The 13,489-nt window shown below is 58.5% G+C and overlaps 1 protein-coding gene across 1 annotated transcript; it reads right to left on the bottom strand.

Annotated features, from left to right (window-relative positions):
• Window positions 1-6,172: 6,172 nt before the first annotated feature.
• LRRC75B (leucine rich repeat containing 75B) lies at window positions 6,173-13,002 on the bottom strand. The gene is made up of 4 exons (XM_057526798.1): window positions 12,604-13,002; window positions 9,958-10,086; window positions 8,276-8,391; window positions 6,173-6,918 (listed from the first exon to the last, which is right to left on the bottom strand). Exons 1-4 carry the CDS (start codon window positions 12,778-12,780, stop codon window positions 6,393-6,395), a joined length of 948 nt encoding a protein of 315 aa, XP_057382781.1. The 5' UTR covers window positions 12,781-13,002; the 3' UTR covers window positions 6,173-6,392.
• Window positions 13,003-13,489: the final 487 nt, after the last annotated feature.

Genomic DNA, 13,489 nt, shown 5'->3' with positions numbered 1-13,489 from the left:
CGCAGTGAGAAGCCCACGCACCACAACAAAGAGTAGCCCCCACTCGCCACAACTAGAGAAAGCCCGCACACAGCAATGAAGACCCAATGCAGCCAAAAATAAATAAATAAATAAATTTATTAAAAAGAAAAAGAATCTGCCTGCCAGTGCAGTGGATGCAGGTTCCATCCCTGGTCCGGGAAGATCCCACATGCCACGGAGCAACTAAGCCCATACACCACAACTACTGAAGCCCGTGAGCCACAACTACTTGAGCCCATGCACCACAACTACCGAAGCCCGTGAGCCCTAGAGCCCGTGCGCCACAACTACTGTGCCCGCATGCTGCAACTACTGAAGCCCGCGTGCCTAGAGCCCGTGCACCGCAACTAGAGAAGCCACCGCAAGGAGAAGCCCGCGCACCGCAACGAAGAGTGTCCCGGCTCGCCGCAATTAGAGAAAGTTCATGCACAGCAAGACACAACGCAGCCAAAAAAAAAAAAAAAGAATCTAGAGGGAATTCCCTGGCGGTCCAGTGGTTAGGAATCTGTGCTTTCACTGCCGTGGCCCGGGTTCAATCCATGGTTGGAGAACTAAGATCCCACAAGCTGCCCGCCCCCCAAAAATCTAGAAAAAGAAGAGCCAATGAAATTTGAAGTAAGTGGAAGAAAACAAGTAAGGATCTAAGTGGGTATCAATGAAATAGAAAACTATAGAGAATAATCAGTGAAACCAAAAGATGATTCTTTAACAAGATGAATAAAATTGATAAATCTCTAGCCAGACTGCTCAGGCAATGGGGGGGGGCACGGAAAGAGGAAGACAAAATTACCAGTCTCAGGGATGAGAGAGGTGACTGCTACAGATTCCACAGATATTAAAAGAGAATGTTACAGGGAATTCCCTGGCAGTCCGGTGGTTAGGACTCTGTGCTTTCACTGCCAAGGGCCCGGGTTCAAAACCTGGTCAAGGAACTAAGATCCCACAAGCTGCGCGACGTCCAAAAAAAAGAGAGAGAGAATGTTATGAACAACTTCATGTCAACAAATTCCACAACTTAGATGAAATGGACAAATTCTTTGAAAGATCCAAAATACAAACACTCTCTCAAGGAGTAATAGCTAACCTGAAAAGCCCTACATTTATTAAAGAAATTGGAATTGTAGTTGAAAACCTTCCCACAAAGAAAACCTTAGGCTTGTGTGCCTTCACTGAGGAATTCTATCAAATATTTAAGGAAGAAATAATATCAATTTTACACAAACCGTTCCCAAAAAATTTAAGAGAAGGGAATACGTCTCAGCTCATTCTATGAGACCAGCATTACCCTGACACCAAAACCAGGCAAAGATATTACAAGAAGAGAGAACCACACTGAGATATCACTACCCAAGAGAAAAGGAAATATCTGTTCATGCAAAAACTTGTACATGATATTCATAGCAGTTTTATTTGTAATAGCTAAACACTGGAAACAACACAAATGTCCACCAACAGGTGAGTGAACTGTGGTACATCCATCCAGTAGAATGCTACTCAGCAATTAAAAGGGACCATTGATACATGCATCACTGTGGGAGTTTCAATTATGCCAAGTGAGAGAAGTAATATAAAAAAAGAGTACACCCTGTATGATTCCATCTATCTAAAACTAGAAAATGCACACTAATCTATAGAGACAGAAAGCAGGTCAATTGTTGCTTGGGGAAGGAGGGGAAAGGGACGGTGGGAGGGAGACATTGCCAAGGGGCACAAGGAGACTTTTGGGTGTGACAGATACGTTTACTTCATGGATTTATACACAAGTCAGAATGCGCCATGTAGCACAATTTCAACTTGTAACACTTGGGATGTCCTCTTAATTGGGTTTTTTTTTTTTTTTTTAACGTTTTTTATTTATTTATTTATTTTTTGCTGTACCGCATGGCATGTGGAACTTCCCCGACCAGGGATCAAACCCGAGTCCCTGCAGTGGAAGCACCGAGTCTTAACCACTGGACCACCAGGGAAGTGTACTTAATTGTATTTTAGTTGTATGACAATGAAGAATTGTTTTTTATTTTTATTTATTTATTTATTTATTTATTTTAAAAGGAGCAGAGCAGATTAGAGAGACAGAGTTCTCCACAACATTTTTTTTTAATTTGTATTTATTTATTTATTTATTTATGGCTGTGTTGGGTCTTCATTTCTGTGCGAGGGCTTTCTCTAGTTGTGGCAAGTGGGGGCCACTCTTCATCGCGGTGCGTGGGCCTCTCACTATCGCGGCCTCTCTTGTTGTGGAGCACAGGCTCCAGACGCGCAGTCTCAGTAGCTGTGGCTCACGGGCCTAGTCGCTCCGCGGCATGAGGGATCTTCCCAGACCAGGGCTCGAACCCGTGTCCCCTGCATTGGCAGGCAGATTCTCAACCACTGCGCCACCAGGGAAGCCCGAAGAATTGTTTTTTAAATAAGGTATTGTTATCATTATTGTTGTTGTTATTATTATTATTATTTGGCCACGCCACTCAGCTTGCAGGATCTCAGTTCCTGGACCAGGGATTGAACCTGGGCCCCAGCAGTGGAAGTGCTGAATCCTAACCATAGACCACCAGGGAACTCCCGGTATTATTATTATTATTATTTTTTTATAGCTACTTTATTTATTTATTTATTTATTTTTGACTGTGTTGGGTCTTCGGTTCGTGCGAGGGCTTTCTCTAGTTGCGGCAAGTGGGGGCCACTCTTCATCGCGGTGCGGGGACCGCTCTTCATCGCGGTGCGCGGGCCTTTCACTATCGCGGCCCCTCCCGTTGCGGGGCACAGGCTCCAGACGCGCAGGCTCAGTAGTTGTGGCTCACGGGCCCAGCTGCTCCGTGGCATGTGGGATCTTCCCAGACCAGGGCTCGAACCCGTGTCCCCTGCATTAGCAGGCAGATTCTCAACCACTGTGCCACCAGGGAAGCCCCCCGGTATTATTTTTAAAAAATAAAATTAAAGTATACAGCTGGGAAAGGAAATACTGCTTTCCATTGTTGGTTGGCAACTATCTCTAAGAGGAAGAAGTATGTTTTCCTTTCTCTCCAGGACCTAGAGAAAAACCTCTGTGCTGGGTTAATATCAGCCACTGGGATGATCAGTCATCTGAGATTCTGGATTCTCAAAAAGACTGTCTGCAGAGGCTGACCTTTGTGGAGACTCATATCTTAAAGAACTTTATCTGGACTCAAATGTCCTCCCTTCAGGGACAGAACAGAAGTTCCCAAGTGTTGGTCACCGAGGTCCTGCAGAGAACAGGCATCTTTTCTACATCTTTCCTTTTGATGCTCTCAACATCCTAGCAAGACCTGAGGAGGTGAAGGCACCTCACCTGCAGCTGTCCCAGCCAGGCCACCGGAAGTGGGCGTGGATCCCACACCCCAGAGTGGAGCTCAGTCTGACATGTACTTCCAAACCCACTCCTCACCAGTCCCTTTCCATCCCAGAAGAGGGCTCCCCTCCCCACCCATTTTGCACATGAGGAAATGGAGGCCAGGGAGGTCCTGCCTGGTCTTGCTCCTGGGCAGTGCAGCTGGAGGTCGCTCTCCACTGCAGGGCACCTGCCAGCAGGGCCACCGTGATGTCTCCTGCCTCGAATGGCCTCTGGCAGGGCTTGGTGGAATTCCCCTGGCAGGAATTTGGGTGAAGCAGGCAGGGGTTAGCATCCCAGACTAAAGCCAGGCCACCTGGCTCACTTCTCGGCATCTCCAGTTCTAGCCCTTTGACCTTGGACAGGTCACTCAACCTCTCCCTGACTCAGCTCACTCACCTCCAAAACGGAGGTGGTAATAGCACTCACCTCCTACAAGTGCAAAGAGAATTAAAGGGGTGTAAAGCCATCGGAACAGTGCTTGGCCCCGAGAGAGGCTACAGAAGCACTCTTAAATAAATAAATGGCTTCAGCCCTGTCTAGTCCCGAGGTTTGGGCTCCTGCCATTCCCACCCAGAGAGCCCTGGGTGGAGGCCCCACTGACACTACAGAGCATCTGCCCTGTGCCCCCCACGCGGCAGGCACTTTCCAATCCTTGTGTCAGCCTCACTCCAGCAGGATAAGGGGAGGCTTCGTGAGCCTCGTTCCCAAGATGAGGGAAGAGACCCCGAGGGGACCACACCACCAGCAGGTGACAGGGTGGGACCAGGCCAGGTCTGTCTGCCTCCGAGACTGGGCCTAGGAGAGGACCGGCCCAAGCGAGGCCCACCTAGCGCCTCCTTGGTCTGGAACTCGGGCTGGAGCCGGCCTGGAGGGCACACTCTGCCCACCAGGCTGCGTGACTTACTGGAGTGTCCCTGCCTGCAGAGTAGCCTTGCTGGTGGTCGTAAGGGCCCCTCGAAGGGGCCCTGGACACCTGCGTGGGAACAAGGGCAGCCTGTCTCTCTCCAGCTGTTTCATGCTCCGGCCCAGCCAGTGCATTGCGTGCATCCATCTGAGAGGCCGGGAGCTTGAGAACAGCTGTCTCCGCCTGGATTCTCCCAGAGCTCGCCTGGCAACACCCGGCCAAGGTCCTCACACCATCCTGGTAAGAATCTCTTTGAGTGGTCATGTTCGTCACATTCAAGGTTTGTGGGCAGATGAGGGCCAGGGATGGGCAGGGAGCGAGGGGCAGGAGGGACACAGACAGCTTGGCGTTTCTCCAGCCGGGAGCTGCAGGACACGGGCTTATCAGCTTGCCCGGCCCTGGGCCGGCTTCTTCATCCTTCTCCTCTCTGTGGCCCCTTCTACCCCCACCCGCTTTGCCTTCCCTTGGGGAGCCTGAGCCCCCTGTCCCAGAGCAGGGGACACAGGGAGATACTTCTGTGGCTCCCAAGCCACTGCGCAGGCTCATGTCTTTAAAGCAAGGAGGCCAGGGAGGGTCCAGGACCCCAGGATGGAGCATTGAGAGCTGGAAGGGATGGTGGACAGAGGAGAGGAGAGACCGGGGGCCGGAGAGGGAGCAGAGCTGGGCTGAACCGGGTGCTCCTCATGCCTTTCTGGCTTTCTCCCGATAGGGGTTCCGCCAAAAGCAGTGAGAGCGGCGGGGCCTGACCTCGGGGCTGGCAGGCAGCGCAGGAGAGGAGCTCCTTTTCCTCACTGCCTCTTGTTGGTCCTGGGACCGACGTCACCCTTCTTGGCCATCTCCCTTCTGTCCCAAGAGGCCGTCGTGCATCCGGCTGCCTGGGGACGTGTGTAATCAGTGCTGACTCACAGTCCCCTGTGGGCCAGAGCTATGGGGGAAGGTCAGCTGGTGGGCCCAGGGATGTGGGCCCGGGGGACCCCCACCTTCTCCTTGGCTTGTGGGGCTCTCTCCACTGCTGGGTCTCTCCTCATGCTGCAGGATCCAGCTACCCTAGTCCTGACCTCCCAGCGCTGCAGGGGAGCCTTGGGCCATGGCTCCCCTGCTGCAGCCTCAGTCCACCCGACACCTCGAAATTCCTTCCTTGTCCCGGCCCAACTCCTAGTGGGGCTGAACTCCAGCTCCCCACACTGGGCTGGGAGGTGACTGTGGTGTCTGGTCTGGAGCCTGCCCTTGTGCTGCTTGGGGAAGACAGGAGACGGCTCCCTGCTGGGACAGCTCCAGTACTGCTCTCCCCCGGGGCCCCCACCGCTGTGGGCCGTGCCCACCTCACCCCTGCATGCTCTCTTGGGGTCCCACATGGGGGGAGGACTCTGCATGTGGGCCCCCAGGGCCTGGAGGGAACACAGAGCTCTTTGTCTCTGGCCTGATGTCTCTCCCCCCCCACCCCATGGCGTTGCCCACTCGCCAAGTACAGGAGGCCTGGGGGGTGGGTACCAGGGCTGGTGGGCAGTGCTGTGCCCTGTGGGAAATGATCCTTGCCCCCTGTCTGCACAGTCTCGTGCCCAGCCCAGGGGGCCCTGATGGGGAGGTCAGCAGCCTGTGCTCCTCTCTGGGCTCCCAAACTGCTCCTCCCCTGCTCCTTCCTCAAAGTGCCCAAGCACTGCCCAGACATGAGTGCCAGGTCTCTGGAGGCCTCCTCTAACTCCCCGACCACAGATGGACCCTCCCCCCTTCTTTGGTTTCCATGGGAACCCTGCCCAGGGAGCACCCAGGGGAGATCAGTGTGAGCTTGGTCCCTCCCTTTTGGGCAGGCAAGGCCCCTGAGTCCCAGCCACCCCTTCTCCCAAACTCAGCCGCAGGGCTGGTGCTCAGTGGCCCTGAGGCCCACAGTGCAGAAAGGCTGAGGTGGAGGTGGCATCAGCCTTTATTGTGGGGTCTGCACAGTAGGTGCCTGCTGAGGGAAGGCTGAGACTCCAGCCTGGACCGACCATCCAGTCTCCAATGAGCCCATCCTCCTCTGTGCACTGGATCTGGGTCCTGGGGGGTAACTCCACCTCCATCACCCCCTCCCACGTGCTCGAGTGCTTTGCCAGTCAGGAAGGAGCCAGGGCGGGCAGCGGGTCACCTGGTGCAGCAGGCCTGGGGCTCGGGCCCTGGCCCAGCAGCTGCAGAGCCCCAGGTGGAGGCAAGGGCCGTGGCCCCGGCCACGCCACCCTCAGGCTCTGGGTCCAGGCTCTCGTAGATGGTGGGCAGCGAGGTGCGCTGGCTTAGCCGCCGGCGCAGGCCAACCAGCAGGGGCTGGGGCAGGGAGGCCACATCCACGTTGTTGCCCAGGTCCACCCAGGCCAGCACCGGGAACTTGGTGGTGTCCTTGATGGCCTCAGTGAGCTCACGGGCGGCAGCCCGCGTCAGCCGGTTGCCGTTGAGCAGAAGCTGGGTGAGGCAGGGCAGCGTCCAGAGGCTGGGCAGCAGCTGGTGCAGCAGCTCATCACTCAGCCCCGTGAAGCTCAGGTCCAGCACTGCCAGCCTGGCGCCCTGGCTGCCCAGGTAGTGCATGATATGCTGCACGTCCTGTACTGACAGTGGTATCCCCGATAGGTTCACGGTCTCCCCCGCCGGCAGAGTCTTCTGGAGGTTGCTCTTGAGGCTGCGGGAGGGTCGAGGGTGGGGAGGGACTGAGCAAGGGCCCCACCTGCCTCAGACAGCGACCCCTCCGTCAGGGCAGCGCAGGGCAGCAAGGCCCAGGCCCTGCAGATGGCCACTTTCTAGATGAGTGGCCACGGGCAATACTCTGAATCGCTCTGAGCCTTAGTCCCCTTTGGTTAAGAGGCGACCTGCCTGTGAGGATTAGATGCACTTGCATTAAGGCTCCATGAGCTGTTACAAAAACCCTCTGTGTGCTTGCATCACCACACCTGTTACATCTGTTGTCTCTTATTTTTATGCCAACTCAGTGGGGTGGGAATGATTATCCTATTCTGCAGAGGAGCAAACGGGTGCTTGGAGGGGTGACGTGACCCTTCCACGGTCACACACCACTAAGGGGGAGCCAGGTCTCCAAATCGGGGTGTTCTGACCCCTGAGCCCATGCTTTTTTTTCACGTGCCTCCTCTAAGGTTGACCCTTTTGGAATAAGGATAGATGTGGGAACAGGCCCAGGGTAAGCAAGAGGGCCATGTTGGGGGATGTGGGTGGGATCTGCCCTAGGGGAGGGCTCCCTGTGTCCTAAGCTGGAAGGGAGGTTTAGAGACTGAGGAGGGTCCCCCACTACCCCCAGAACCCCCTCTAGTTCTCTCCTGTCATTTGAACATGGGCCTGCCTGGGGGCTGACAGAGGTGGGAACACCTCCAGGGCCCTCACCTGCCAAGGCAGGGAACAACCCCATGGGCTCCAGGCTCAGCATGGGCCACCAGGCCTGAGGGAGGGGGCAGGAGGTTGGGGGGCAAGCAGGGGAGAGCACCAGGGCCCAGGTGCCAGTGGCCTGTTCCCAGGCTGAGTTTGTGGCCACGAGGTTGTGATGGAGTGACTAAGGGGGACCCCGTTGCAGAGTGAGCTACTGGGCTGGCCGTGGAGGCCTCAGCTTCAGGCAGCCTGGCAAAGAGTCCCCAGAGGGCTTCAGGAAGCAGGGCAGTGTGGCCTTGGGCAAGACACTCTGCCTCCCCTGGCCTCAGTTTCCTTCCCTGGAAAATGGGAATCATGACCCAGACTCCACCTCCCTCCCAGCCTGTCCTAGGGACTGCTGACTCCAGCTGAGGCCCCCAGGGGGGCCAGGCCCTGTGACAGGCAGGGCGTTGAGGGACAGGCAGATGGCAGGAGGCAGTCACACGGAGAGGAGCTGGCCTTGGGGAGCATCCGCCTCCATTGACACCGGCCAGTGACGGGCTGTGATGCAGCCAAGGGTGAGGGCCTGCAGGGTGGGATTTCAGGCCCCAGCTCTTGTTGACAGAGGCCTGGGAAGGGACCCCCAGGGGCCAGGCGGCTGGGCTGTGTCTGGGCTCCCTTACCAGCTCTGGGTCTTCCTTCGGGGCAGGCTGGACCCCTGCTGCCACTTGGAGTGAGGGGTGAGGTGGTAGATGAGCTGCCGGCAGGTCTTGTCCGAGGACTTCCAGAGCTCATAGTCCTGCGGGGGCAGCGCTGTCAGGGGAGGCAGAGCCCTGTGCGCCCCCAGGCCTTGGGGACCCAAGTGTGTGCATGCGCACAGCCATTCATCACGGATCACTGAGCCGCCCACTGGCTTTCCCCCTCCACCCCCGCCCCCCTGCCCCGTGGCCTGGCACAGAGCCAGGGGAGGCTGCCCACTGGGAGCTGGACAGGCTGGTCCGAGGCCCGTGGTGCCCGGCGGGAGGAAGCCTAGACAATGGGCCCTTGTTCCCTGTCCTCAGGCCCTGGGCCAGAGTCTCGGGCTATCAGCCGCTGGCTCCCTGACTACCCTCGGTGCCTCCCTGGGACTCACCACAGGGGGAGGCAGGACCAGGCCTCTCCAGGGAGCCCTGCTCCACTGACGCCACCCCCAGGGAATAGGAACAAGCCAGGTCAGCACGCTCTTCTTCCTCTCACTCTCCAAGCGAGACCGCACCCGTGGGGCCTGGGTCTGGGCTGCCAGCGGGGAGGGTTACCATTTTCCAGCACCACCACCTGGCTCTCTCTGGCTCCCAAGTGGGCCCTTGCAGAGGCCCAGCTCGGGCAGGATGCGGGGTGGACTGCTTTCCACAAGCTGGCACTAAGCACGCTCCACCACCCAGCACATTCTTTTATCCAGTTCCTCTGTTAACAGCGGGCACACACAGTGGCAGCAAGCCCCAGGGGTCACCGCGATGGCTCTAGGCTAGCCTCAGAGACCCCTCAGTGACAAGTGCACCTGGACGTGGCAGTTCAGAGCTGGCAGGGCCCACAGTGGGCATTCCTGTTTCACACGGGGGCTCACTGTGACAAAGGGCCGGGGGCTGGGGGCCGGCCACAGGCTGTGTCAGGAGTGCGGCACCTTCCATGCTTATGGCAGGACATCCGCAGGTGCCAACATAGCAGGTGGGGACAGGTGTTCTGGGCAGACGCGGTGGCAGGAGGGGAGTCGAGGCTGCAGGTGGCAGGTGCCAGCTCAACACGAGGAGGGATTTTCTTGTGGCTTGAGTTGCTGTGGGACGCAGTGGGAACATGTGGACAGGGGTTCCAGCCAAGGGCGCTCTCTTCTGGCTCTGGGACTCAGGGGCTGGGAGCCTGGTTACATCAATGGATTTGTCAGAATGTCCTGTATCCCGAAGGGTCCCCATACGACTACCTGCCTGGGTCCCAGGGCCTGGCGCACAGTGCTGAAATTCAGGAAACGGGTCTAGGGAATTCCCTGGCGGTCCAGTGGTTAGGGCTCCGTGCTTCCACTGCAGGGGGCACAGGTTTAATCCCTGGTCAGGGAACTAAAATACTGGATGCTGTGCTGCAGGGCCAAAAAAAAAAAAAAAAGAGGAAACGGGTCTACCCAACAGATGACTTTCCAGGGCTGGGAAAGGAGAGTTCCCATGTGCTCCAGCTGCTGGCCAGCCTCATACACTGAAAATGGCATCAGGTCCCAGAGAGGGACAGTGACCCGCCTAAGGCCACGCAGCAGACCAGGTGAGGGCCCAGATCCTAGCTCCCAGCTCTGGGCTCTTCTGGCCTGTCAACCACACTACCCAGCCTGGGGCCCGTGCCTCACCGACTTGGGGCACTGCAGGTCCCGGGCCAGGTTCACAAGCAGGTCGTGGGAGATGGGGTCCACCAGATTGAGGAAGGCCACATTCCTGCAGAGGATGTCTGTGAGGAGGGTCCCCTCGAGGCCCAGGTCCTGCAGGTAGTGAGAGTGGAGTGAGCCAGGGGTCGAGGCCTCCCTCCCCTAGCCCCCATCCCAGCCAGCCAGAGGCTCTCACATCCGTTCCCCTCTCTCCATTTCCCCCCTGAGGCTTGCTGGAGCCCTCCCCACAGTGGCGATGGGCCAACTGTCTGGGGCAGGTGGACCCTTTGGATGAGCAGAGGGTCGGTGCATCGGGGGCCTCAGGGAGGCGGTAAGTGGGTCTGGGAACCCTTAGACTGGTTCCCTGGAGGTGAAACGTTCTGCTGAGGCCCCCTGGCTCCTCTGGGATTGGGCTTGTCTGGGGGATTCTCTGGGGCTCCTTGATGATCCCCAAATGCCCCTGCCCTCCTCATTCCCTTTGGGCCCCCTGCCTCTATCCACCTATCCCCGAGCACTCCTGAGCTGCGGCTGCCACCTCTTTGCTGACGGGTCCAGACTGTTCCTGTCAGGGTGGAACTCTCTCTCTCTCAGCTCATACGACACAAAGGCAACTCAGACTGGGTGTGTCTCGCCTCCTGTGCCTCCGCTCAGTAAAGGGTGCCACCATCCCATCTTCCCAGGCACTTGGGCCAGAGCCCAGGAATCACCCCGCACTCTTCCCTCATCCCTCCTCTGCCCAGCTCTCCCCACCCCAACCCACTGCTCAAGGAGCTTCAGGCCTCATCCCCTCACAGCCTCCTCCCGGGGCTCCCGGCCTCCTGATACCCTTCCCGTCCACCCTAATGCTGCCAGAGCCAGCTCTACGAAACACACACTTGACCCCTTAACCCCTTCAGTGGAAACCAAATGCTCTCAAGGTTGTGTGATGGCAGAGACTCGCACACAGCCTGCAGTCTCAGAACTCCCCGTGGCCTGGCCTTCACACCCTCTCTCGCCCACCAGCCTTCCTGTCCAGCCTCCAAGCCTCCCACCCCTCACACAGATCCCACCATCAGGTCCCTGGCCTGCCCTGGCCTTCCTGCCTTCACCCCTTGGCCTCTTCCTCCTGTTATTCCCATAGGCCTGGTGTGGTGTCCTTTAGGGGGTCCGTTTAGAGGATATGCCGACAAGCTGATGGGACAGGCACAGCCAGGAGGGGCCTCGAGACCCCATGTGGGCCCTCCCCAAGCCAGGGAGTAACATGTTCTGTGTATAAGCCCAGGGCACAGTAGGCCAGGCCAGGCCAGAATGACCAAGGTCCATAACTGCAGAGTCCCTGAAGGTTATGGGGCAGGACAGGCCCCTCACTGGGCCTCAAATTCCAACCTTTGGGACACCAGTGGGCAACCTAGCTCGTTCCCCAGCTAAAATTTCCAGCTGGTGCCTTGGGCTGCAGACGCCATGCTGGACAGAGATAGTGCCTCTGAATAGTCTCTGGCTGATTTGTGCTGCTCTGTTGTTTGCATTTTAAACACGGCTCAAGTTGGAGATGACAGCTAGGGAGGATCCAGTAGAAGGGAAGGATGGCTGGTGAGCCTGGGCTGACCCAGTCAGGGTCCCAGACCGCAGCCTGCCTTCTGCTGATGTGGACAGCTCCTCTTAAAGGGCCAGCCCCACCTTTCCAGCCTGCTGAGCCCAGAGAAATGAAACCCAGTGCAGCAGGAGGAGCAGAGCTGGGAGACTGGAGGGTGAGCTCTGGCCTTGGCTGGCCCCCAATTTGCTCTGTGGCCCTAGGCTCACTGCTTTTCTCCAAGCCTCAGTTTCCCAATCATCCACCTGCAGGTCAAAGACCACCGGCACAGCTGATTTCGGCTTACAGGATGGGGCAGATTGTGGTGGCAGCTGCTGCAGGGTATAGGGATGTGGGCAGAGAGAGGAGTGGCTTGCTCAGTGGTGATGCTGGGATCAGAACTCATGTCTCTTAAGGCAACCCAGGGCTAGGGATATGGGACTCAGGTACCTGGTGTATGTGGAACCAGAGCCCCCGCCCGTCGTGATGTGATGTTGTGATGTACAGATGCCAGGTGTGTGTACTCAATGGGCGAGAGCTGCCTGCTAGGAGGATGGGCATTGTGTGCTGTGGCTTTGTCTGAGCTGACGTGGAGAGGTTGCACCCGCTGACCAGCTGGGCTGTCCCTTCCCCAGGTCCTTGCTCCGGGGTCCAGTGCAGCGCCTCCCTTCACCCTGGAGGGGGGAACCATCCTCTTCCCATTGTCCCTCAATACAAGATGATTCACTCCCACCTGCCCTCTTCCCAGCCGCCCTCCTTTCTTGGCAGGGCCTGAATGTGGACTCATAGCTCCAGGCTTGGGAGCACCCTCAGCACCCACAACTGACCTCAAACCCCAGAGACGCATACAGTCATGGGACCCCCTCCACACCCACAGTCCCCCCGACCCCACAACTCTAGCTGACTGCTTTCCCTCCCTCGCCCTCCGGCCCAGACAAGACCCCCACCCCCGGAAGCCAGTCGTCCCCTCCCCTCGGAACCCGCCCGGCCCGCGCGCCCGAGGCCAGCTCCGCATCTCCCCCCGGCCCCTCCTCGGTCTGCAGCCCCGGCCGGCCGGCCGGCTGCTTGGCTGCTTCTCTCACCTGGCGCAGGAGGCGCAGCAGCTGCTGGGCGCGCTCTGGCCGCCGCTCGCGGAGCGTGGACTGGATCTCGCGGAGCCAGCGCACCCGGCGCTCATAGGGCGCCGGCCCGCACCCCGTCGCCGCCCCAGCCTCCGAGCCCGCTTCGGGCCCGGCCCGCCGGCCCAGCCGCGCCCCCATGGTCGCCGCGCGGCGGGCGCCGAGCCGGCTGGAGGCAGGGCCGCTTGCGCCCCGCCCCTGGCCCCGCCCGGGATGCTCCGGGCTGGGAGCGCGGGATCCGAGGTTGCGCGCCCCGGCCGGGCCGAAGCGGAGGAAGGGGGGAGGGTTCCTGCTAGGGGCCCCAGAGCTCCCACACTCGGTTTGGGGGTGTCGCTGGAGGAGGCCCTCGCCCGCGCTAGACCTGGCTCGAGCCCTGTCGCCAGGAACTGGAGCCGCCGGGACGAGGTGGCGCTCGGCGCCTTTAAAGGCTCCGCGCCCCCGTGCTGATTGTGGAACAGTCGCTTTGGCGGGGCAAAGAGCGCTGGACTTGGAGTCAGGGCGGGGTGGGTGGGGGTTCCGCTGCCGTTTGCCAGCTTTAGACAGTGCCAGCGCCTGCTTTCAGAATCTCGCCCGCCCCAACCGCAGCGAGCAGTTGTAGCATCTGACCTGTCCACCCTGCGTGGACACTTCTGAGTTGACAAATGTTTATCACCCCTCCTTGCTTGGTTGGGGGCAGACTTGGGCAGGCCGGCCTCCTCTGCCAGCCACCTGGGAGATAAATGGGATGGGGGATGCTGGTTAACTATCTCAGCCTGGCTGTGGGCAGGCTGGCAGCAGGCCAGCCACACCTGCCCCTGCTTCAGTCTTCCCCGTGACAGAAGTGGGGAAAGTGTATGGGGTGGGGGTTGGC

This window comes from Balaenoptera acutorostrata, chromosome 13 (genome assembly GCF_949987535.1).
Source record: "Balaenoptera acutorostrata chromosome 13, mBalAcu1.1, whole genome shotgun sequence".
In the NCBI taxonomy this organism is placed as follows: Eukaryota; Metazoa; Chordata; class Mammalia; order Artiodactyla; family Balaenopteridae; genus Balaenoptera; species Balaenoptera acutorostrata.
This window is presented reverse-complemented; position numbering and strand designations above follow the sequence as displayed.